Source organism: Strongylocentrotus purpuratus, unplaced genomic scaffold (genome assembly GCF_000002235.5).
Source record: "Strongylocentrotus purpuratus isolate Spur 01 unplaced genomic scaffold, Spur_5.0 spur5_scaffold_6, whole genome shotgun sequence".
In the NCBI taxonomy this organism is placed as follows: domain Eukaryota; kingdom Metazoa; phylum Echinodermata; class Echinoidea; order Camarodonta; family Strongylocentrotidae; genus Strongylocentrotus; species Strongylocentrotus purpuratus.
Window position 1 is genome coordinate 13,833,732 of NW_022145612.1, and position 25,495 is coordinate 13,859,226.

The following is a 25,495-nucleotide window of genomic DNA, read 5'->3' on the forward strand; positions in this document are numbered from 1 at the left end:
GTGAACGTTGCACCGAATAATGAGGAGGAAATAATGTGCATATGGGAAGAGATCAAGAGAATGTCATCATGGGATGAAAGTCGGTACCAGCTATGTAGGCCTAACTTGTAAATTTGTAAGAGGGAAAATGCTGACTTAAATAAATGATAATGATGAAAATAGCTAAGAATTGAGGAGTAACATGGGTACCAATTCAATGAAATCTTGTATAAGAAAGAGCCCCTGTGGGCAAAAAATTAATTTGAACCCTGATGGCACTATTACAATTTTTATTTTGTTTGCTTAATGAAGTGAGTGATTTCTTCTACTACCTGTCTTTGGCATAGCAATGCTCAACTCCACCCTTCTCAGCAATACCTATGCAAGCAATCTGCATATGTAAATGATGTATTATTTTATTGAATTCTTCTCCTCTTGACAGATCGCTGGAATAGTTTCCGTCTTCCCTATTCTACTGGTCTTGTTTCTACTCACCCAGTTCTTCCAATCTCTACCTGTGGTGAGAACACGTTTCTAATCTTAGAATTACAAGATGGCATATTTAGAGTAATAATGATAATACCTCTTTATGTGCTATTTTCAAAGGTGATCATGAAGCTAAGAAGAACAAGGAGAGGAGCATTTTAAAGGAGCATTGAAATTGTGATTAATTTGTATACCCACATGCTATGTGTCTGGACGGGTCGGCTATTAAGACATTTTCAAACAGTACATCAAACACTATTTCTTTTAAATTGTCACAAATTTAAAAAATATTATTGCAGCAATTGTATGAATGGCAAGTATTCAAGGGATGTAATTTTCTATTTGATGCATATTTCAAGTCAAATTTCCAATTTTGCAGCTAAATTTTTGTCGGAGTGTCCAGACACAGACAGGCACACGACATCCCATCCTTCTGTATGATAAAAGTATAATGTGTGAACAAACCTACATGTAATATATCACTTAGATTAAATACATTCTCTTGTTTGCATGGTATAATATCGATCTGAATCATGGCCAATCTGAAATGTCTCTCTGAAATTCACATCATAACTAAGCATGTGGACTGTAGAGAGAGAGTGTAGAAAAATGACATCAATTTTTCATCACTCCGTGATATCAATTCTATCTCGATGTAACGGTGATAATAAAGACTATAATTTATAGGAATTTAATCATATGTTATAGGTGAAAGAAGTTGTTTTTTGAGCATTGTTCTAAATGATACATGCCTATTTTGATTTATGATGGATTGTTCTCTTTGTCTTGCAGGGGTGTCTGGCGGCCATTGTGGTTGTTGCTCTAAGAGGAATGTTTAGACAGGTTAAAGACCTCAGAGATTTATGGAAGTTCTCCAAGGTGGATTGTGTAAGTATTTGGGCACTTTTCCACCACACAGAGTTGTTTGAACTTTGTATGTTTATTTATATGCTTCTGTATTAAAGTGAGTGTTCGTCCATCCATTTGCGTCATCTCTTATAACAGGCAGATCATGAGAGGCATAGACTTCATGTTTGTACCAGGCTTCATGATCATCTTATCTAAATTGTGAAATAATTTTATTTTGAGTATCAAATCATCATTCCATGATTGAAATATGGTTTTGCTTAGCTAAACAAATCATGTTAAAAATCCCAAACCCAAACGTTGAGGACTTGAGACCCTTATTTGTGATTTAAAGTTGAGTTTTTTTTCATGAAAAATAGATAACATGTACCTGCCCCTCTAGTTTGCAATTCACACATGTCACACATTAAATTGACCCATTTTTGGAATGGATTGTCCCTGTATGCCATGGTAAATCATGCTAGTTCAATAGAGGGAGTTCACTGCATTTAACATATTTGTTGGACCTACATGTATGTTGTGCAAAGCTAATTGTTTCAATTCAACTTGCCATTCATGTATTACATTTTTTTTAAACCAACATGGTGAACCATGGCAGACCGCAGTATTTTGTTGTGCATGTGAATGAACCTGTAAGACATGTGTTCAATATTTAGAACCCACTAATGCAGCAAATCAAAATGATACACCCTAACCCTAATTCTCATCTTGTTTATATGACTATGGTAGATCATGATTTTCATGACTTGCTTTCATTCTCATCAAATATGTCACTGGACTGCAAATGTGTATACATTCAATCTCCTGTTGCCATTGGCTTTCAAATTAACAAATCAATTCCTATGTTTAATATCCAGATGTTATGGCTAGTGACCTGTCTTGCAGTCATCCTCCTCGGGGTTGATATCGGACTTGGTGTGGGTGTAGCGGTGGCCATCTTCTCCGTCATTCTCCGTACCCAGAGACCCAAATGCGGCATCATGGGACACATCCCCAACACAGATATCTATCGTGACCTCAGCTACTATCGAGCGGTATGTGTGTCCTTCCTTGCTCAGAAGTTCCTTTCTAAAAGATGGAATACTGAGAAAGAAGTCTGGGCTGTTTTGGTATTTAAATTGATGGCAAGACTCTTGGGTAGTACTCCAAACATTGTTATGGTGGAGTATATTAATTGTCATAAATTAAGACAAGTCATTGGTTAATTTCTGTGCACAGCTGGCTGCATAAGCTTCAGAGAGACATCTTCTGAAGCACCAATGATGAGGGTTTATTTCACATTTTTCAATTTGTCATGACAATTCTGTATTTTCACCAACTGTTAGAGACAAAAGGGCAATTTCAGTAGAAGGTGAAAGCTAAGTGAGGCATTTTAATAATTTGCTCTGTAATCTCCTCTTTTTCTGACGACCAGGCTGAAGAGCTTCCAGGTCTTCCAGGTCTGAAGGTCTGAAGGTCTGAAGATCTTCCGTGTGCATGCTCCTATCTACTTCACAAATGCTGAATACATCAAAGAGAGGATGTATTCAATAATGGGTGTACATCCGTCTCAGAGAGACATCTTCTGGAGCACCAACGATGAGTGTTTATTCCGCATATTTTCAATTTGTCATTACAATTATGTCTTTCCACCAACACACAAAAAAAGAGATTTCCAGAACACCATCCCAGGTTATGGAAATAATACAATTGTGGTGAAAATAGAGAGAGCAGTATTAATCTATTCTATCCCTTGCCTCACCTGGGGAGACAAAAGGGCAATTTCCGTAGAAGGTGAAAGCTAAGTGAGTCATTCTAATAATTTACTCCATTATTTCCCCTTTTTCCGAATGACCAGGCTGAGGAGCTTCCAGGTCTGAAGATCTTCCGTGTGAATGCTCCCATCTACTTCGCCAATGCTGAATACATCAAAGAGAGCATGTATTCAATAACCGGTGTACATCCGCAGAAGATCTTGCAGGAGAGAGCCAAGAAAGAGAAGGAGCTTGCCAAGGCTCAGGTCAAGTACACAAAGACAAGCAGTGTGGAAGAGATTCAGAATGGAGAAATAGCAATAGAGGTGAGTTTAGAATACCATAGAATACGGTGAAACAGGTTTATGAAGACTGCTCTAAAAAGACAAATAATTAACAGATTCCTGTAATACATGTTTGTGTGAGTAAAGACTTCCCAGGAACAAAAAAGTGTGGTCTTTATATATAGCTTGTCCCTTACGTAGGGTTCACTGTATAATATATGACTTATGTTTTGTTGCCAAACACCATTACCACATATGGATTACACTTAAAGGTAAAGACCAGTATTGGAAACGCCCCAATTTCAAAAAATGAAATGGAAGCTCTTATTACCAATCATGTGAAAGAATATGTTTTGAACATTACATGACGATAAAAATTTTGACGGGAAACCGCCTACTAATTCATATATTTGGTAAATTAGTATATCTATATACTGTTGAGAGATACAAATGCACGTGTCACGCACGTTTGTGTAGTCCCATATACGTCTTTCTGTGTACAGTGCTTCTAACTGTATGAAGACTTGGACAAATTTCTTATAATTTTGATGATTCCAGAACCTTGCAGTATACATCTATGCTAGATGATCAACCTTTTCTGATCAATTTCACAACGTTTCTTTCACTATGCAATTACATGACCATAACTGGTCTTTAGCTTTAACATTGCCTTCTACTCCTAATCAAAACAACAAATTAATTATGAATTGCATAACAGTTTCATGGTGTCAGACAGTTACACCTTGTCTATCTTCATTAACACATTGTTTACAACACGGTATCAAACTATGGAATTCCTGAAAATATCACACTTGAGCTAGGGTAACCCTACTCCTCCTACCAATACTCTTTTCTTTTTGTTACTTTACCATGAAAAGTCATTTCAGGTCATTCAATAAGTCGTAGAAAAGACACTCCAGTGTAGTACAGGTGCTGAAATCACATTACAGTATTTTTTACACCAAAAATTGACTTTGATTTTATCTATCCTCTATCATCATCCTGTATCCTAGAAAATTCCATTTTTAAAACTTCCTTCTCAGAAACACAGTCTGCGATTGCATCCTATTTGTGCCTAGCAATTAAACTTTCATGAAGAGAGAGCTATGAGAGTGTTTTTTATTCTATTGCTGTATTCATTGTGTCTCCTTCCAATCAAGGACAAACAGATGCACATTTATCTGATATTTAATAAAGCTCCTTTACTCTCTCACCCCTCTAGTCCCACGAAATGCAGCCAGAGACCCACCCCGGTCATAATAACGGAAACAACCATGAGATCACCACGGCCAATGCTGAGCTCCTAGAAGCAGGTACATCAAGTAGCCGCAGCATGGATGAGTCATCAGAGGAGGAGGTAGATCCCACCCTGGTGAAGACAATCATCCTAGATTTTGGGGCAGTCAGTTTTGTGGATGCTATGGGACTAAGCACTCTCAAAGTTATTGTTGCAGACTACGAGAAGGTGCAGGTCGATATCATAATGGCAAATTGCAGAGGTAAGTGATGTTGACACAACTTAAAGGGACTTGGTAACATTGTTTAGATGAAAGAAAGTGGAGCTAAGGTAGTGACTTCAATGCTAGAGGTACAATTAAAGATAATCTAAAAGTTTGAATGAAAACGGACCATTATTAATGATATAAATTGGGAAAAACTGATCTGATTGATTCCTTAATTCTCCCAACTACATTATTACAATTTAATTAAATTTTAGGTGAATGTAAATCGTCACAAAGCAATGAATTGGCTCTATATACCATTCCAGACATTTTAGGGTTGAAAGTTTTTGAAAAGCCTGTCTTATGTCTTTTTGTCATGGAAAAACGGTTGGGAAAATGCAAAAATGGTTGGGAGAATTTAATGTTAATCACTGTTAGAGGGTGTTTCACAGTGACACCTTCAAAGAAAAACATATATATATATATATATTTGTGGTTTGTGAATTTTTTCAGAATTTTTTGCATGTTAGAGGGTAAGTACAGTAGGAGGAATATAATAACTAACATTTCATACAAAAATTATGCAATTTTTTCATCAACTTTCAATGATGTTACCGAGTCACTTTAAGGTACTTGAAGGTACACTCACTTTTGTGGATGCTATGGGACTAAGCACCCTCAAGATCAACCTCAATGAGAGAGTTGGTGAGATTGTAAAGTGGGGTTTTTTAAACCTAAAGTATCCTTGTACCCAATTTGATTTACGAATCTCAAGAAGCAGCTTGGAGAGATCATGTCATGTTGCTGCAAAGCAAGAGAATTCGCCCAAGATTGCTTGAAAGAACAAGCAGCTTTTGTTATCAGCAGAAGCGTTTCTTGTTGATATGTCTTTCTGTTGTTCTTGCTCTTGCACTTTGAAATTTGCAATTCATGTCAGTGATTTATATAGCCGTGCACTCCCAAGATTGATAGCACATGTAATCACATATTGTTATATTTGTTTTTAAATTCAGTACTCATTTTTCACCTTAGTTTGGTCACTTTTTCAGGAATTATTGAAATAAAAGACTTCATCTTTACAGTTGATTACTTTTAGAAGTTCTTTGACACATGTTCCTAAAACAAAAAATAAAATAGTGTATGATATGTTCATCATTAAAATATTATCATGCTGTTTTTCCTTTTCTTGATGATTTGTTCACAGGACCCATTAGAGCCCTTTTGTTCAAGAGTGGTTTCTTGGATCTGATAGGTCTAGACAAGATCTATATCACGCTCCATGACGCAGTCCTTCAAAATGTAGACAATGAACATCATCTGGTATGTACAATCTTATATTCACAAATACAATTATACAAATATATGTAGTAAAAGTGTGTTCTGGTTACAATATTGAATTTTGTTTTTAAACAAATAAAGCTGTATAAGGAGGGGTAGTCTTTGATTAAAAATAATTACTAGCAGTCAGCTTTCTTTGAAAAACAAATAAAGAAATCGATGCTATCTGTTTGATTGCGGCCATTTTGTCATTGTGTATAATACTTTACAGAGAGACCAAAAATAGACATTCTAAAATGAAAATCTCCTTGCTAGAAACATTTTCAATTGTTGTAAGAAAACTTGCACATTTCATCTTTGCCACTCTTAAAGATTCAGCTACTACTAATTTTTTATCAAGTTGATGATATTATCATCCAGTATATCGTAGTGATTAATGCAATAAAATGTAACAATTTAAAATATGTGTTAGTACATTGGCCAAAATAAAATTATTTTTCTTATAAAAAAAAGTGTATAAAGAGGATGTTTACAGTGTTATAGCTGATAAGCGGTGAAAGTCTAACAAATTGTCTGGTTTATGAATATAGGGTGTGGTTTTATTGTATAAACTAGGATTATCTGATTAGGGGGGAAAAGGGTGGTCTGACAAATGCTCTGACAGCAGTAGCTCTAGACTTTATGTTGTCAAAAGTAGAGATTCAGGTTTGGAATGAGGTTTTCTCTAAGGTCCAGGTTTAGGGTTAGGTATGGTGTTGGGTCTGATGTTAATTTATAGGAAATTGACTGTGGAGCAATTGTGGCAGGAGCATCACTTATCATCCTTTATCTCCTTCTTTAATTTACAGCTGGCAAGTCCAGCATGTCGCTTGGTATCTGACCCTGGTGCCGTGGTCAAGTATCATCTCGCTGCCAACGAAGAGCCTGACAGACAACTTGCAGAAACCATTGATGCTAATATCTGAATACCTTCCCAAAGACTAAGTGATCTCTGATGATCTTTATACCGATGCAACTCATAGACTACCTTCCCATTATTATCAAGCCAAAGCCTACAGGTGGATATGTTCTTCCAGATCTTTCATTTAAAGTATTTCAGCAATTTTGTCGACTGTCGTCAATCTCGTCATGCCGTCTGCTATCAAAGAAAGTGACCTGATCTCATGTTTAGCCGGATGGCTGCAGTGGGATGGGTCACAATCTAACATGGATCAAACTTAGTGTGGTAGGTCTAAAGCTTTAAGAATGCCATGATGCAACTGGTTTTTAAACCCTTGAATCTTGTCCTAACATGTTCAAATATAGATAGTAGACATCTTTAAAATGTAGCACTTTTGTCTTTAATGCATATTATTTGTACTCAACTCATCCTGCATTTGAGCCGATTGATTGATGTGAATTGCCGTGTTCTGTTTCTCTTAATTATTCCTCGACTTGGTGGAACCTTAGTACTTAGATAATAGTAGTATGTTTTCAGTATGGCTTTAAGGCCTTTGAGTGCTTAAAATGATCAAATAACTTCCCAGGACATTTGAGTCCAGTGACTTAAAGGAATTACTTGCATTTTTTATTTTACAAATGGTGCTGCTTCTGAGAAAAAAAATACTTTCGATCCAAGTTCTGTTCCATAGATTTATCTCGTATAGAACCAAGATGACATGATTAATGTTGACTGAACAAAGCTATTACAAATACTGTTATCACTTAATGTGGTGAGTGTCAGAAAGATGTTAACTCATACACTTTTACACAGAGTATGCGTCCTTCTGGCTTTTACCAGATGACTTTCCTTTCAGTTTAAGTGTGTATGGCATTGAATGTGGTTACCTTATTATCCCATCATTTTTCATTTGAAAATGATGACAGTGATGATAAAGATAATGATATCATTAAAAATTGATCAAAAAAACATTTTATTCACATATTTTGTCTATTGGTTGGCAGCAATTATTGGAGTCATAAAGTATGACATTGAAATGTATTAGAAATGTATGAAAAACATGCATTGTTAATACCACATTGACAATCATATATGTATATGGCATATAGCAGCAATGTCTTTAATCAGTTTAATGAATGAAGTTATTTTATTATTATTTTTATACAGACTTTGTTTACATTGTTCTTTAATATTGCTATTAATCGAACAAAGGCCATATTTTTGTAATTTTATATTCTTCTTCCACTGGAGGTAAAGATGAATTCTTCCATTAAAATATCACTGCAAGTGTTTTTTGTTGGTCATATTCATATTCACTTATATGCAATGTCTAATTAGAATTATTATCATTTCTCGTGATAGCTATAAAATTTAATGTCTGTTAGTGACTTTTGATAACATCTAGTCTTCGTAACACGTTTATGGTTAGCTGTTTTGAGATGAGCGAAATGAAATATGCTCTTATGTTGTGATATTTTTGTTACAATCCCTCCGAGATCTGTAAATATGAAATTATATTTAATTAATTTCTCTCAGATATTCTACTTGACAAGATGCACGAGGTAATAGAGTTTACCTATGTTGTTCTAGACTGTGTATATAATTCAATAATATCCTCATAAATTGTATGAAGATGTTCTATACTGTATTAGAAATAAACCAAAGTCCAAAGAGATTGGGAAAAAAAATCCATTGTGAAGAAATGAGAAATGAGATTACAGAACTGAATAACTCACAATTTATTATTCACATGTAGAGGTGTTGTGGCGTAGTGGATAAGTCTGGGACTGTGAATCACAGGGTCCGCGGTTCGAATCCCGCCGCAGCACTAATGTCCTTTGGCAAGACATTGATCTACACTTGCCACTCTCCACCCAGGTGTTAAATGGGTACCGGTAGGAAGGAATTCCTTTAAATGCTGTGAGCGTCGAAATCGGCAGCCTAGCATAGCCGGGTAATGTTGGAGCGCCTTGAGGACCTTGCAAGGTCGATAAGTGCGCTATATAAGAATCCAATATTATTATTATTGACTGAATAGCACAGAACTTGATCCCTTTAGTTAACTAAAACTTGGCTGTTAGTAAGGTGCTATTTTATGTACAACTTGTTTGTTTGTTTGTATCAAAAGATAAATATTTTTGTAACAAATTTATGAAATGCTATACATTTTTCATGTGTTTAGTGTGGGACTTTCATCAAAAGTCTTGAATGTTTTCTTTCTTAAAATTGGTCAAATATGACAATTTCTTTCATTGTATATTCTCATATTATCTTATATTTTGTTAAACAACTCCTTATATTACAAATATTCAAAACACATTGTTAACAACAGTGCATTCAAATGTGGGTGTTTTCCCCCCTGTAAGATCTTGGTTGAAATATAATATTTGGTAGAGCACTTTTCACATGATTTGTGAGGAAGTTATCGAGATTGCTTGTTAAAGTACACATTGGTGAATGTGAAGAAATTATTTGCGTAATGACTTTACAGTGAAGTTGACTGTAAACAGTCTGTCAGTTTAGAAGTGACTACCTATCAAAGATGTCTATAGTAATGCTTTGTCAAAGATTTTATTTCTATGATGCATAATGCATATAAATGTATTGGGGAACAGAAACAATGATGCAACATGTTTTAAGATTTTATACAAGATTTTCACCAGAATGATAACCTTGTGTCTGAAATTGTAAATAATAGATAAACAAATCTTGTCCCACGGTTGGCATGGTGATATGAGCTATGAACAATTTTTCTTGTTGACACCATATGGATGGTGTAAAATATGTTGAAAGGTTGGAAGTTATGAAAGGAGGTATAATTGTTCTGTTGTTTTTGTCATTTTTATCTGTTTGCTGTGAGTTTGTTGTCAAGAATACCTTTAGATCCACCAGCCTAACTTCCAATGTTTATTCATCTGTCTAAATGATGTCAAACAGATGACCTTTCTCACCATGCCTCGCCACAAAGACAATGTTAAAACTTCCTAATGGTGCAATTTGATTTAGTATTATTAGTTATACATTAATGTTGTAAGTGATTTTTTGAAAACAATCAAGTAAATGTTGCTTCAAACTAAAGATATGTGTGTGAATTCAATCAAAGATTAATGTGATGTTGTAAGGTTTTTACAGAGAAGTGAAGTTCCAGAAGGCGAACGGTTATTGAAATATTGCATTGTTGATGTATTTTACAGTCTTAAATGAAAGATCAAAATTAATGCTTTTTACTCTAAATGATTAAGGGGTGCATTTTGAATACTGTTCAAAGAGTTTGTTCTTCCATCAGTCATTAAAGTTGTATGAAATATATGTAATGTACAGAAGGTTTTCAATTTAGAATGGGCAAGTCATAGCTTTTTTTTGTCCCGTATGTTACCAATCATGGGAAATATTTTGTCATTTCTAATGATTCTATCAAATTAATAGCCCTATTAGAGCCTGGATCAGATCAAATTTGAAGTAGAATTATACATTTAATGACAAATGTAACTCAACAATACTCTGTAACGTAATGGACACCGCATGATACCTTGGACTTATCAGTTTATAAACTTACCTTTTTAGGTCTGAAATATTACAGGATTGTTGGCAACAGGTATGCACATTTTTTATTGTATTTAATGACAATAAGCTCTTTCACAAAGTAATTGTTAGAATAGGTATTCAAAATTAACCATTTGTGTGTCCGTTTTATATCTATAATCTTATGAAAATGTGCTTTATAAATGAAATGTTGTTAGGTGTCAAGACAGACATTGGAATAGTTTATTTCATAAATGGCTTATGAGGAGATGCAGTTATGTATATGGAGCAGTAAGTTCTTTTTAATGATATCTTCCTGGGCCTTGTGAAGGACAACTTTGATAAGTTGCCTGTAACGGCTCAGACTTAAAAACTTATTTCCATCTTTACACAGTCCTTTGCAAGATTTTGAGAAAAGAGATTGGTTTTGAACCCTCGACATAACAACTGGCTTGTTAGGCATTTGATTCTGAATGTCAAGTTCATGTATGTTATCACTATATTTATATGATACACAGAAAATGGGCGTCTCTGGAAAGATGCTCAGTTAAAATACCCCAGGTATTGCTTTCCCTTCTCCAAACAAAAATACTGCTGATTGCATTGTTTCTTATATATTTACATTACCACTACATTCATATGATACACAGTGAGAAAATGGATCTTTTGAAAGACCCTCAGTTGAAATTCATTTAGATATTAGTACCTTTCTTCATAGAAAATTTCACTATAGATAGATTATGGCATAACTTCCTATATTTCACATGAAGTTTTCTTACTATGCATTGCACATGTCTCATGGCAGAGTCTAAATGTTTCTATGAATCGAAGAAAAGACTATGTAAGCTCAATAATTTCATATCAAGATATATGACTTGGTAGTGAAGAACAAGACTTTTTCTTTTCCATCTTTTTTTTCTTTTTTGTTTTATCATTGATGAATTACTTTCAAGTTTAGTGTGCTTGAAATAAAAGTTGCTGACCCAATTATTTCATTTTTGGTATTGTGTGAGAGATACCATACTTTGAAATCAACGATTGTACATATGTTAGTACGATGTGTGTTTGAAAAATATATCATTCCTCTGTAGCGTATCACCTTACCGTCAGTACTACCTTTGAATTATTGACAGAAATCCATGTTGTTTGTCAGTATACCTATGGTACACATAATTATTTGTTATCCTTTCCATGTTCTTCAATGCCACACTTCCTTCCTTCTTTCTTTCATTAGCTTTATTAGAAAATCATATAATCAAAGAGACACTATCAGAATATATCAAAATGTATATTTAAAGAAAATTATTTGTGGAATGTGAGGCTTTTGTTGTATATGTATCCACTTCTCAAAATACTATTTTTTTAAATTTTGTTGGGGTGATCTGTTCATTATTTTTCCTTGTGTCAAATTATGATTATGCATGGTGATGCACATTGATTCTGAATTTGAAAACAAATTAATATTACTTAAAAGTGCCTTTTAACTGTTATATGATCAGTATACATGTATAACTCACAGTAATTACTCTTGCTCTACTTTATACCTAATTCATGTAGTTGCCGCACAATATTTGTGTCACTTGACACCCTAAATTACTTTGCTGCATGTAAAGTCTTAATTTGTTGTAAATGTGTAACATGTTTGTATTTTCCCCTTTACTTTACAATCATATTCAAATTGCTTTGTTAGCATATTTAATTAATTGTCCAGTGTTAATTGCTCTATGTCACTATTTGCCTGTGATTTTCAACTCTTTTCAACTCTTACTTTTATGTGCCATGTCATCAAATCTTTGATAATTTGATCAAATACAGTATATTTAGAAAATGTTCTCCCTCTGTATGTCATAATGTATAATTATAGTTTTTGTGAAATGAGTATTTATGTTTTGATTAATGTATGGATATGAAATTCATAAAGAGATTATTTTTGCAGATTGTTTTGACCAGAATTAAGTTTGAATTTTGAGCATGAGCGTGGATTATTGCAATAAATGATTGATCTACACAATTGAAAGATAAATTCAGTGTCCTAGTCGATCTGTTTCTGTGTGGTATAGCAGTAAGAGTAAACTTGGATGTACAAATACAGTGAACATCTGACAAGGAATCGTGCAATCAAGACATCTAAAGAAAACAAAAGGGCATCAGAAATCTGGATGACAAAATTATTTTATTACTTGGCTAAAATGCACTATCTGAGTCTTGGACTTAATTACTTTTGTAGTAATAGATGTATCTAATACTACTAGTATTCAAAACTGGAGAATGTATACGGGCGAGTCAATTGTATATAATTTTGTCTTTTGATGTCCCATACTTACTTTACCAGTAATAATTACGCACAAAATTATATTGAAATCAAAGTATCATTTTGCTTGATATTTGGTGTGGGTGTTTGGTCTTGTGCAAGCTAGTAAAGTAGAATGAGCACTGTCATCGGAATACGCTACCTTCGTAGACATGGTTGGTAATGTCATGTATATGGGACAAAATAGATTTGGACTTCTCTGTGTACAACTGTCTAAGGCCTTGGTTACATATGCGACTGTTCAATTAGGCACCGAAATTCCCTTGTGTTCTTTTGTGACCGTGTATACAACTTTTTTCCATTTTAACACCGACCCAGACTTCAATGTCGTTTCCGAATTTCCACTCACTCAACCTATCAAAATAATGTTGATCTTCAGTTACAATTGCAATGTAAAATAGCGCCAGCTTCGGTGATTTTTAGGCCTTGCAATACGCTGTAATGTTATTTATGTTCATGGAAGTCGTCGATTGCCAGTGTCCGCAATAGTTATAAAGATAGCAAAAACTAATTTCCGGTGATTATAGTTATGATAATCACAACATTACGATTATCATTACTATTATGATCATCATGTGTTTGTGATGATGGTAAGAATTAGTGAGAGCTCTCTGCAGTAGAAACCAGCGACGTTATTACCATAACTTACTATAACGTTCTTATTTTTATATATTAGTTAATAATTTTGGCATATTCAATACAAATGATTACAAGTTTTAATATTGATTGTCAAAAATGCACACGAATCAATGGGCAAGCCGGTGAACTTTGTCCCATAGTTACCGACCATATCAGTATATAGGCATATTGGGATTGTACGGATTTGCAAGCCTTACCAGAGCTTGGATCAGAAAACTAAAATTACATTTATGTTGTTCATTTACATTCGTAATACTGTAATATTTGGTAGCACATGGGACACCATTTGAAGAAAAAAGAACGGACTTGCCCTCTTGTAAAGGGTGCAATTACAATCCGTTGGGTCAGTATTGCCCTCGTTTCTCTGAGTAAGTCTCGCCTAGTTTTTGTCACTGTATTTACTATCACAAAGGTAAAATGTTAATTCTCCCCTTTTCTCTGCAAACTTGCTATCATTCCTGGTTGTGTTACTTTCCATTAATTCCCACTGAACCTCATTTTCCTATGTTAATTGAGAGCTGAGTTGATGAGATAGCCACCTGTCAGCGACCACGCTGTGTGGTCTAATCCCTCCTGGCCAAACTAGTACAGACGGCCTTTAAGTCCTCTCCTATGGACTGGGTTATAATGAATACAGCTTTACCAAAAGCGAATTTACTACCGAATTGATTTGGTTTCGAACCCGGGATCTCTCGGTTACGAGACTATACTGCTCTACCAGTGAGTCATTTATTAATTATTATTGCCAGTGCCTTCGTCTTTCGACATAATCATTAACTTACCAATAGCTAAGTATATCATATAAAACTAGTTTCAGTTACATCCTTAAGGTTAAAGTTTTTGAGGCATACGGTGATGTAGGAGAGAAAGTACAGTATATACCAAACACCGAGGTTCATAATGATTATGAGACATTATGTCCCTCATTAATGCATTAAAGAAAAATTAATGATGGACACAACTTCTATTGTTATAACATTTCTAATACTGTACTGTAATAACACGCATGCACAAGTGGATGCTTGGTAATACATTGATAGTCACAGTAAACGTATAACTACATTATGAAGACAAAAAGACAAAAATATTAAATGACTGCAGAACAAATAATTATGTGTGATTCCATTTGCATAAAGTATCTTAGTTGTAATGAAGTGTTAATAATTTTCTATGAGACACTATATTTCAAAGCTTATCCTGCATTAAGAGTAAAAATATGGGCAGATAATAACATATCGTAATACAATTACAATAGCTTTGACATCATTCGACATCATTTCCATGTAATGGCCAACATCAATGTTATCAATATAGAAGTGTCCGCCGACCAGGATGCTGGTCAATGAGTTATCAGAATATCAGCAGGATTTACTGATTCAGAATGACTTTATTTAGTCATTTTGCCCACTTAAGAATCCGGTTGGACATTACCAATGGGCGAGTTTGATGGAGAGCTCATTATCAAACCCCGGGGACAATTTCACAATAAATCTTGTCATACCAAAATGTTTAGGTCTATGCGACACTTTAAAAATATTTTAAAAATGAAACCCAAATTCAATGATGGCGATCGGCGATGGGAGGGAGGGGCACATTGCCCCAGGAAATTTTAGAAATACGAAGCAAGACAAAATAAATAATAATTGGCAAATAATTTTAAAAGGCAAAGGCACATTGGTAATTTAGTAAAATGCACTGTATAAGCAAGTTTCGCTGTTCCCTCGCATAATGTAGGTCTTTATAAACCAATGACATTGATGTTGATAAATTGCCCTTTGCTGGAGGGGGGGGGGGTGTTCAAATTGAGAATTACGAACTTCGAACTTCCAAATAATATGTGCAGATTGTAGGACAGACTCGATACCATATTTTACATTATGATTGACATTATAAACTCATAATTCAAGATCAAGAGCGGAACTCCTATAAAAAAAAATTATGTAGGCCTACGGGTAATTATATAGAAAGTCGTCTTTTTTCTTAATCCGGCCATACACTGTCGTATATCAAATACAATTTTTGTTATTGCCGGATTAGTGCTGAAATGCATTATATCACTCTTTAGTGAATGGGGCATGCATGCAAACTCCTGGAAAGTTATCCATGCATCGCGAGCACTGTGAAGCATCCCTGGATCTGTCTCTAATCCCTACCAATGTTTTCAGATTCGGTTGTGACCCATTAAAGGGATTCTATATGCCATTACAAGGTTTCGAATGACATCCCAAGTGTACAATAGTGTCGCCATGCAGAGCCTTTGGAGGAAAAAGCGGTTTGAAGCAATAGACCATGCCCATTTGATTTCTCTGTGCAGATTCCCCAAGGTATATTCATTATTTTCCCCGCTCTCTTTGCAGAAACTAATCAGCAAAACTCGATTCCACCCTTCTATTCATCATCTTGTTCGTTCTTTTCACCATGGTTTCGCCATCTACCCCTGATTACCGCAAGTCCCTGTGCGATATATCGTGAATTGATGTTGATTTTGTTAGCTATCCATGTCCCTCCGTGGGCTGGCTTATTCATCTTTCCATCTTCCAATGATGGTTATGCTGGCATTCTTTTTCTCGCCTATTTCCCCCTTTTTTGCGGGGTTGCACAAATCTTATCCATCAATGTATCACCTTCCTGGTTATATATTCGCAAGCTTACACAGTGTCTGACGGAAAAACAAATAACTTCAATCACCAAGAAAGAAAAAAAAATCGCGTGGCGCCAGATGTCGCCACGTGCAACGTGAATGATGGAGTGTGCCAGAGCGGCCAAACAGGGGCCAAACACAGAACTTCAACTCCCTCCCCCTCTCTTTCTCTCTCTTTCACTCGCTCTCATGAGCTTGTCTAGTCCCTTGAGATGTTTGCGAGACACGTTTCAGTGCTAATGAACAAGTGAACAGAATATTGACGAAAACGCCAAACCGCCCAATAACTCTTCTTACCGCATCCTTTGTGCTCTTATAAGGAGGCCCTCCAGTTTTCAATTCATCTTATACTGCATGCAGACGGAGCAGAACGGAGAGACTCAAACAGCACAGAGCGATTTGCATCGTGCATGAAGCTTTGCAGGAGAGGGTGAGAAACGAGATATGCGTGAATTCATAGAAAGAAAGACAGAAATCTGACAAGGGACATAATTATACATACAATGCGTTAAAAGGCCGAGGGGGTGGTGATTGAGACGAATAAAGCAGTGTTTGTTAAACCCCCTTTGCGTCTTTGAATATTTAATTCTAACCAAAATAAAACGACTAAAACACTCGCTTCACACCTAGACGCTTGCGTATATAGATTTTTGGTAGTTAATGATTCAAATAGCAATGTTAATGAAAATGCTAAAAAAGTAATATAAATCTACATTATTGCAATTTTGAGAGAAACCGTTGTTATTTGGCTTTGTGGTTGATTTGCTATCAAGCATTACATAGAGCCCATGATTAGCTATCAATAATAATACCAATATAGTCAAGTTGTAGTATTATATCTATATATATGATTATATAGAGCAACTGGTATTTAAAGTCATAGTAGAATTATAAATGACAATAGAATCGAAGGAAACAAAAACTCCAGAATCTCATCAAGAAAAGATTATATCAAAAAAAATACAGATAAAACATGCCGTATCATAAAAAGGTGAGTATGGTGTGGTGGATTTAAAAAGTACCGTGAAGGTTATGACTGACGAAAACTGGCATTGATGTTTTTAAAAATGCTATAGAGTTACACATACGATTTCAGAGTTTTTTTCTCTTTCTTAAAATCTAAATAAAAGTTAAGTTTAGTATACATACACAATACGTAAATATATTTGAAATTACATGAATAAATAATATAAAACCTGCCAGGGAGACTGCAAACAATTCATGCAATCATTAAAAACAAAATCAGGGTTCACAACTTAAGTGAACCTTTTCCAATATAATTATAATGCCAGATGGTTTTCTAATTTCACAATGACAAAACAAGACTAGTGAACCATCGTTCCAGCCATTTAAACTTGTTGATACTTGTATGTTCGCATTTAATTTTATTTGACATGTCAGCTTATTTCACAAGAATGATAATGTATTATCAAGGTTGAACGTGTCTAAATAATTAGCCGACGTGATAAGTATGAATTGGGTGCGGTGGGGGAGGGGAAAGGGGTCACTGTCACACCCCACACCATCTTTAGCAACACAGCCATAATTCTTCTTCGTAACTGTTGCCGCCAAAGTACACAGTGAAGCACCTATAACCTCATTATTACGGCCAACTTATACTTCTTTAAAAAAAGAAGAAGAAATAAACATTTACAAATACTGTGAAGTACCCCCCCCCCTCTCAAAACAGAGCGAAAACTCCAAAAGTTAACACTGCCACGCCCACTAATGATGACATGAATCATTTTCACTGTACTTATCAATCAATGAAAATTACGTATTGCTCAATCAGTACTTAGTCATACTCTAAAGAAAAGTTTTGGAAACGTCAACTAACAAGCTAGGGTTAATTACTCCTTCAGGTAAAACTTGAAAAACGAAAGAATAACGACTTTCCTTGTGTCAACCTTTGAAAGTTTATGGGGCGCTACTATCATAAAATCCTCTCAAAATGCACAATTTTTCAAATAAAGTGACTGAAAGCAAAGTGATACTAAAGCAACGTTGAGGTATTGAGAGTGCAAGTTTTTGTCTCCCGAAGAAAATGGAACAGTCAAGCCGCGCCCACATAATATCGACTTTGTGTGGAAGTGTGTGTATATCGCGAGGAGCTCCGGTAGTACCAAAATACCAGTTGTGCACCCACACCAATCGCATGTGCATGTGTAGCATATTTTCATCACTACTCACGTTTCGTGCGAGAGAGCAGATGCGTACAATACAATAGAGGCATCGAATCAACAATAATAGCCGGCTGGCAGTAATGTATACCACTACTGGTTCATTTGGGAGATAAAGTTCTTGTGATTAAATAACTCAACATTGGAAACCGTCACAGCCGCCAGAGACAACACTAGCTAATAATACTATCCAGATCAAGAAAAGCAACAGTGCTTGGATTGAAACACGCATTGATTACAAGGTAAGACTATTTCAAGTTTTCAGATATTCTCTCATCCACCACCATCGAGTTCTATGGTGTACGTACGTGTTGTGAGGTTTCGATGGGGTGCACCGTGCCGCAAACTTCCCGGCACACAACAACCTCTCGAGCGTGTACAATGATAACTCCTAATTTTAGCTAGAATATAGCAGAACTAGAAGTGAGTCGTGCCATGGCTCGAAGGTTGTTTACTTACTATGGCCTTTTCTCAACCCCCAGATAATTATATTTATCTTCCACTTTCAGGGTTTTCAGACTTCTTTGCCATGGATAAACTAGGGGTCAAATAAAAAGTAGGAGGTGGTATTTATGCATGCATGCCAAGGCCAAGTAACTTGCATCACATGCAGATGAATTTTGTATGGGAAACTTTGATAAATACAGTCTTTATCATTTATTAAATTTGTATATAAAATGAAAAAAGGCATTTTCTATTCCAGAATGATGGGGGCCTATATATTTTTTTTAACTGTGAATGTAATATCAGGATCTTTAGTGTAGGTGGACGTGGAGGTTTGAACTTTGATGAAAGTTCTTTTTTGTGGATGATAAATATTTATCCCTACTTTCCGTAATAGACCAATGGAAATGTTTTGTTTGAGATTGCTCATCAATCATCACTCAACCTTTGTTTTTTGTTTTTTTGCATTTTCAATATATAGTTGTTATATTAAGTTGCTAAAATGAAAGAAAAGGTTGAGTTTCTCATGGTTATGTTCTTCAAAATGTATTTTACATGTAGAGTTTGTATCATATAGAGAGTGAAATGGAAAGATAGAAAACATATAGAGAGAGGGAGAGAGAGAGAGGGAGAGAGGGAGAGGGAGAGGGAGAGGGAGAGGGAGAGGGAGAGGGAGAGGGAGAGGGAGAGGGAGGGGGAGGGGGAGAAGGAGAGGGAGAGAGACCCTTCGGAAGGACATGAAAACAAAGACAATTTAGATGGTAAAACAATAAGTATTTTCAAAATGCTCATCATCAAGTGACCATATTTTGTCATTTCAAGGAGGGTTCATTTAGGAGGCACAGTGATCTGGTTTACGAAAGAAACCCCAAGTTTTGATATCCCAGATTTGGTGTATTAGAAAAATAACACTGAGTTTGGATATAGGCCAATTATAGATCTTGTCACAAAAAATGTTCCCCTAAATTTAGGTTATTGTGTGTGCTATATAATTTCCTTGGGATTTAAGAACAAGCTTGCACTCCCACATTAATGTTGAGTGAACACCCTGGCCTTTCTGAGGACTTTGAAATTCATCATTTTTGAAATATGAATAATGTTTAGCATCCGCTGCATAATAAAGACAAAATGAGTTTGTCTTTGAGTTATGTAGAGCATGCTTGATTGAGAGTCGGGTTGTGTGTGATGCTCATTATGAATTCATGTTCCCCCCAACTCAAGGATGTGCAACGAGAATGCAAAATGGGCTCGTTTGATTTAAATGACAGGAAACTAGACAAAATACAGACACGGGGATTCAATTACCCAGTCTAATCACTTTAATCAGATTGTGTTAGTTCAAAAATAGTGGTAGGCCTGTAGATTAAATTATTTTGTTCAGTGCAGTGTAGCTTGCTCTACTTACTTTGCCAATGTGTTTTAATTAAACTGTTGAATCCAAGGCTTGAGGTAAATCCAGATGAAGCCAATATGGGGCTAAATAATAATGAGGTCTCCTGCACTGTGTTAAAAGGGGAATTAACTAGTAATGGGAAGTTGCTTTCAGGGGTGGTTTTTACCACTTTAATGTTATGTTAGATAATTTGAGTAAAATGGGGTACAGAACGGAGATAGGAGAGATCTCCCTGTATGATATCACACATATTGTACTGTACACTTCATTCAAAAACCTGTTTTCATGATAATATCTCTTCTACTATAACTCAAATTTCTATGAAGGCTAAATTTCCCTTTAAATGTTCATGTTAAATTACCTTATTATGCATCATCAATGTTTGAGATGAGCATCTTGCTGCTGCTATTTTATATACATGGTAATGATACGTTTATGTTGGTAAGCATTTCCATCATGTTAATGAAACTATTCGGAAGAAGAAAAAAAAAAAAGAGTCATTGAACTTGTTTCCAACAAGTCTGATTGATCTACTACAGATATATTCTGTACAACAAATGAGACTTTATCATTGTACATTGACTGTATAGATGTATCCCTAGCGATTAAAGACTGTTGCTTGAATGCATCCAGTGGGGTAATCAGATGACCCTGGGTAAGGTATTCATTGGCTTAACTCTAATGAATGCTTTCCTGTAAACCTGCTCTATTTTGGACTTCCAAGGTGAAGGCCATCGTAATTCAAGATAGCATCAGTTTGCTAGATGTACCTATACATATGTGCAGTCTTGTAGGCTCACTTCTTGCAAAACACTTTGCCTAATGCTGGCATTTTAGGAGACAATGTTGTTGTCTTCATCATCGATCAGCGTTTCATAGATAAGACCTATAAATCCCTTTTTACAAGAGTTCGGTCTTGTTGTAGCCTTTATATCTACCTATACATTTAGCTTGACCACTTTCAGTAACTCATGAAAAAGGGGCTACTTGTATTTTTAGAAAGGGAAACATTGTTAGTTATCATAAAGTAAATGAATGAGAGAGAGAGAGAGAGAGAGAGAGAGAGAGAGAGAGAGAGAGAGAGAGAGAGGGGGGGGGGGGTTAAAGGGAAAGTGATCTTTAGCTTCTTAATCTTGGCTTGGTGGGATGAAATAGAGCATTACCCATTACTCATTAGACAGGCCAAGAGGGAACTCAGCCGTGAGATCCTTTGTAAGACTTCAGTCAATAAGGAAAACTGTTCTCTTCTCTTACCTGTTCAACATCTCACCAAAAGAAATACCCCTCTTCTTTATCTCTCTCCTCCCCCTATTTGCCCATATGCTGAAAGAAGTAATGTCTGTTGGAATAAATCCGCTTTGTTCACAAAGAGAGAAGCTCAATGAGGTATCAGATTTGTCCCCTTCTTTGTAAGTAGTTGAAGTTTTTGCATTTTGTACCAGGATTTACAGCCCTAGAAGTTTGTTTCTTTTTCTTTAATGAAACGAAAGCCTTAGAGCAAGTGTGCATTGGCTCAAGACCTATTTCTTTATCACATGCAGGCCGGCTGGATTTACACCTGTAAGCTGCAAAGTTAAAAGTGTATATTTATAGTGTATCATGTGTGTAGCCTCTCTTTATACCAATCATTTACTTTCTGTATCCTACTTTATTTTTCTGTGATTGTGTTGTTGTCAAACTACAAGCCTGACTGTATGTTATACACCACAGTTAAAGGGAAGTCTAACCTTTATAGTAAACTAGTCCAGAGGGAAGTAGACAAAATCAGAGAAGTAGACTGGTGACAGTTTGAATGAAATCGGACAAAAATAGTTATGAATCGTTGAAAGTTGTGATCACTATATGTATAGGCTCTTTAAATTGGATGAATCGATAATGTCACTGTTATTTTGTGGTGGACGACTTTTCCATTTGTTCCAACACACAAAATAACTAAAATGTCCTTCTTTCAAATTTAGGGGACCTGTAATGATGCCTGAAGGGAGAAAATGCGTAGGAGAAAAACAGAAACAGAAAAATATTTGTTTATGAATGAATTCATGGAGAGTGGAAAGATTGTGTAGAATGGATAATTTATGCCATGTCTTTATAATAAACTGGAGTGCCTAATTTGTGAGTTCTAAAGGTCATCATGACTGTGTATCGGATGATTGTTAAAGAGAAGGTTCATTGATTTAAAAAACTAACTTTAATGTCATTATTGCAAAGGTGACACTTTGATTGGCCAAGGTTATCAAAAGCGAATGCTTGGAAACATTAGAAGTAATGATTATTAACAATTACGAAACGCTTAGATACAGCCCCGACATAGCACCTGAAAAGCTCTCCGGTCGCTGCTGAGATATGACGTCACATGTTGAACATGATGTGCACAAGCAGACGATGTCCCATGACATCTCACACAATTTCAGTGCCTGTTTTGTCATCTTTTCTTCAGTAATTTCTCTTACTTCAATTCCCTCAGGCGAAATGTTTAATCTATTGCCTCACTCTAAACCCCGTGCATGGTATTATTTTGATGAAAAATGCAAGGATTAACAAAAAAAGGGAATCCGTCGCTTGTAAACCAAATAAGACGCCATTGTATTTTCAGCTGCATACACCGCGGCATGTTCAGCGTTTCAAGAGGGAACAAATGACGTCCATGCTATCATTCCGGAGGTTTTTTAATTTAAAAGTGTGGTTTCTTTGATTGTTCATTAACCCCTATCCTCTGTATTTACAAACAAAAGAATTTAGGTATCAGAATGGGGGTCATATCTCTTTTTGAATGGTGTAAAAATCCATCACATTTATATACACTAAACTCATTATATTTTGAGAAATAAAAGCATTGCAATTATGTTCATTCTTTATGGGATGTCGTCTGCTTGGGCAGGGTTGGTTCATATTGTGACGGCATTAAAACATCGTTATTTTCCGGCGAATCTCTCGCATATCCCAGATGCTATGGAGGTTGTTTTATTTGTATTTTTATAAATCACCCGATATTGTAGTTGACCTAAAACTTGCATGATGGCCATCTGTTAGCATACCAGTTTCTAGTAATACGATATTTGCCATATTTGTGATTTTCTATGAACCCGCACTTTAATCTCATGAACCATGTGTCACATGATTGCATACTTGATGGTGGATTTTGTTCAACCTTTCATTCATTGATAGCCAAACATTCATATCTTATCTACTTTTAGCTCTTTTATGAGATCAAGGTACAATACTTGGGGCATGCTCTCTAAAACACAGACCTAATTTCCATGTTTACTTTATTACGTTTGATATTTAATGCAAGCTTGAAGGTTATCATGAGTAACTTCTTGTAAAGTAAAATGGAACTCACACAAAATGTTCAAAACTGTAATCAAGTATTATTTGCCTAATGATTTAGGTATTTGTAGATGTAGAATATTGGAGCAACAAAAACATCAGAAGGTTGGGCTTCAAATTTAGTCATTCCGACAGATGTGCAGAGCATGTGATAATCTGGGTGGAAATATTATCTGTGCTTTTCAGGGAATGTTATTTCCAGCAAGTGATCATTACAGTTTTCATTACCTTGTTTATCTTGTTTGTGGTCGAAACAACCCATTTACTGCTGGTTACATTATTCATACATGTAATTACTTAAGGCGCATTTATACTGTCAAATACCTCATTTCTAAAAACTGTGATGTTTCACGCACCCGTTTACACATGTGCGGAAACATCACCGACTGAAAAGCTCAGTTATGTTTTGGCGTGTTTTGGTTGGTAATGTTTGGAATGTTTCGGGCTTGGCATTTTTGCCGATAAAGCGTAGTTGCCTTGGTAACATCAATGAAACATCACGGTCAGGCTCCGGTTTGGCATTTCTTTGCGTGCTTGGATGATAGTGTAAATGGCCCTTTTGAGACGTTTTCCCTGAAAATATGATTTTATTAGCAGAATTACTCCAGATAAGCCTTAAAGAATATTTCATTCTCATATTTGATCACAACTGGCAGGACAAGAATATTTGAATACACAATGTTTCCCTCCTGCTCTCTCTCAATGGCGTGTGGAGTAGTCATCATCCATTTTAATGTTTACCAGGCGCATCACTCATTGGCATTTTTGTTACACTTTTGTCAGCAAAGCCACATTTGTGATTGTTTTTTAAATTTGACCAGGAAAAGGTGCTCATCGGGCCCAACCTTGGCCAGGAAACGGGGCATGTTTGGCATAGATAAAAATTGGTTTGGCAAATTTGCAGGACCAACGTTCATGGTTGGTATCTACATGTAACCGTTGGCGAATGGATTTACAAACTTCCTGTTCAATTAAAGAGATTGTCTCTGCAAAAAAACAAGAGAATACGACTCCAAAACATGAGAATTTTGAACAGGTCAGTCATGAATACTGAGGACTGATACATAATCAACTTAATGCATTCCCTCTTAAAAAGCATGCATCAACTTGAGGTGCTCACAAAGTTAATCACTTAGTTGCCAGTTTGTGTTTGATTAATCACAACTTTAAAAACTTTATAACTTTTCTTAATTCTTTATTGATATGCTTTTCCTATATTTCTGCATTTATTCAAGCCAGCTTTTGTCACGTTTTACGTGAAGGTTTGAACAAACTTCACTCAACTTTATTTGACAAATTGTGTCTTCAGTTTATGATAAGGGAGGAAAATGTAATGTAATAGAAGTTTGACTAGAAGTCTAGACTCTAGAACTCTACAATATCAATCTGTCTGATGTTAAATAATTTAAAGTACATGTAGTTAGAATTACTAATCAAAACTTTTACAGCTAAAAGAATCCATACAATTCGGAACCACTTCAAACATCATAATCTTGTTTTGCAAGGATGAGGATTTTCTCATGCTGTGATTTCAATACAAACATATAATTATTTGCTGACAAAGCTATAAAGAAATGAAAGCCTCAGAAAGGGGGATTAAACATTGACAATTCCTTTTTTCTTTTTGCGTTGTCTTTCTTCTCTCTTCACCTCCCTATCCCCCATCCCTCTTTCTCTCTCTCTCTCCATGTATCCTTTTTCTTTCTTTTTTCTATTCATCTCCCTACCTCCCCTGTCTTCTTGTTTCCTTTTCTATCTCTGTATATGAAGAGTGATTTTATCTTTGGTCATCAATGTTCCTTCTTATTTCTTCTTTTGTATTAGTTACTGTCTTGCCTTCTCATCAGGTGTTATTAAACAAATTTTCATCTCTTTTTCTACCAAGATTCATTTTACATGCTGTACAGGTCGCATGAAAGTGGAGAATTTTACACTTCACTAGCCCCTCCAAGCTTTCCAACCCCCTAAAGCTCAACCCTATTTCACTGGTTGCAGATAATTTGTTTCGGTTTCCCAAACGCTGTTGAGA

General features: G+C 35.6%; 2 protein-coding genes across 10 annotated transcripts in view; both read left to right on the forward strand.

Moving 5' to 3' along the window:
• LOC588264 (pendrin) overlaps positions 1 to 8,479 on the forward strand; it is a 44,370-nt gene extending 35,891 nt beyond the window's left edge. For all 7 annotated transcript variants that reach the window (XM_787957.5, XM_030973033.1, XM_011669459.2 and 4 more), the window contains exons 10-16: positions 422 to 499; positions 1,258 to 1,353; positions 2,190 to 2,366; positions 3,170 to 3,391; positions 4,572 to 4,848; positions 5,996 to 6,111; positions 6,918 to 8,479. In XM_787957.5, coding sequence (XP_793050.4) covers positions 422 to 499; positions 1,258 to 1,353; positions 2,190 to 2,366; positions 3,170 to 3,391; positions 4,572 to 4,848; positions 5,996 to 6,111; positions 6,918 to 7,034 — 1,083 coding nt within the window. In that variant the 3' untranslated portion in view covers positions 7,035 to 8,479. The remainder of the gene's footprint in view (positions 1 to 421; positions 500 to 1,257; positions 1,354 to 2,189; positions 2,367 to 3,169; positions 3,392 to 4,571; positions 4,849 to 5,995; positions 6,112 to 6,917) is intronic.
• Positions 8,480 to 18,236: 9,757 nt separating this feature from the next.
• Positions 18,237 to 25,495, forward strand: part of LOC576714 (plexin-A4) — an 83,316-nt gene continuing 76,057 nt past the window's right edge. For all 3 annotated transcript variants that reach the window (XM_031000506.1, XM_031000508.1, XM_031000507.1), the window contains exon 1: positions 18,237 to 18,544. The gene's annotated coding sequence lies outside the window, so the exon portion shown is untranslated. The remainder of the gene's footprint in view (positions 18,545 to 25,495) is intronic.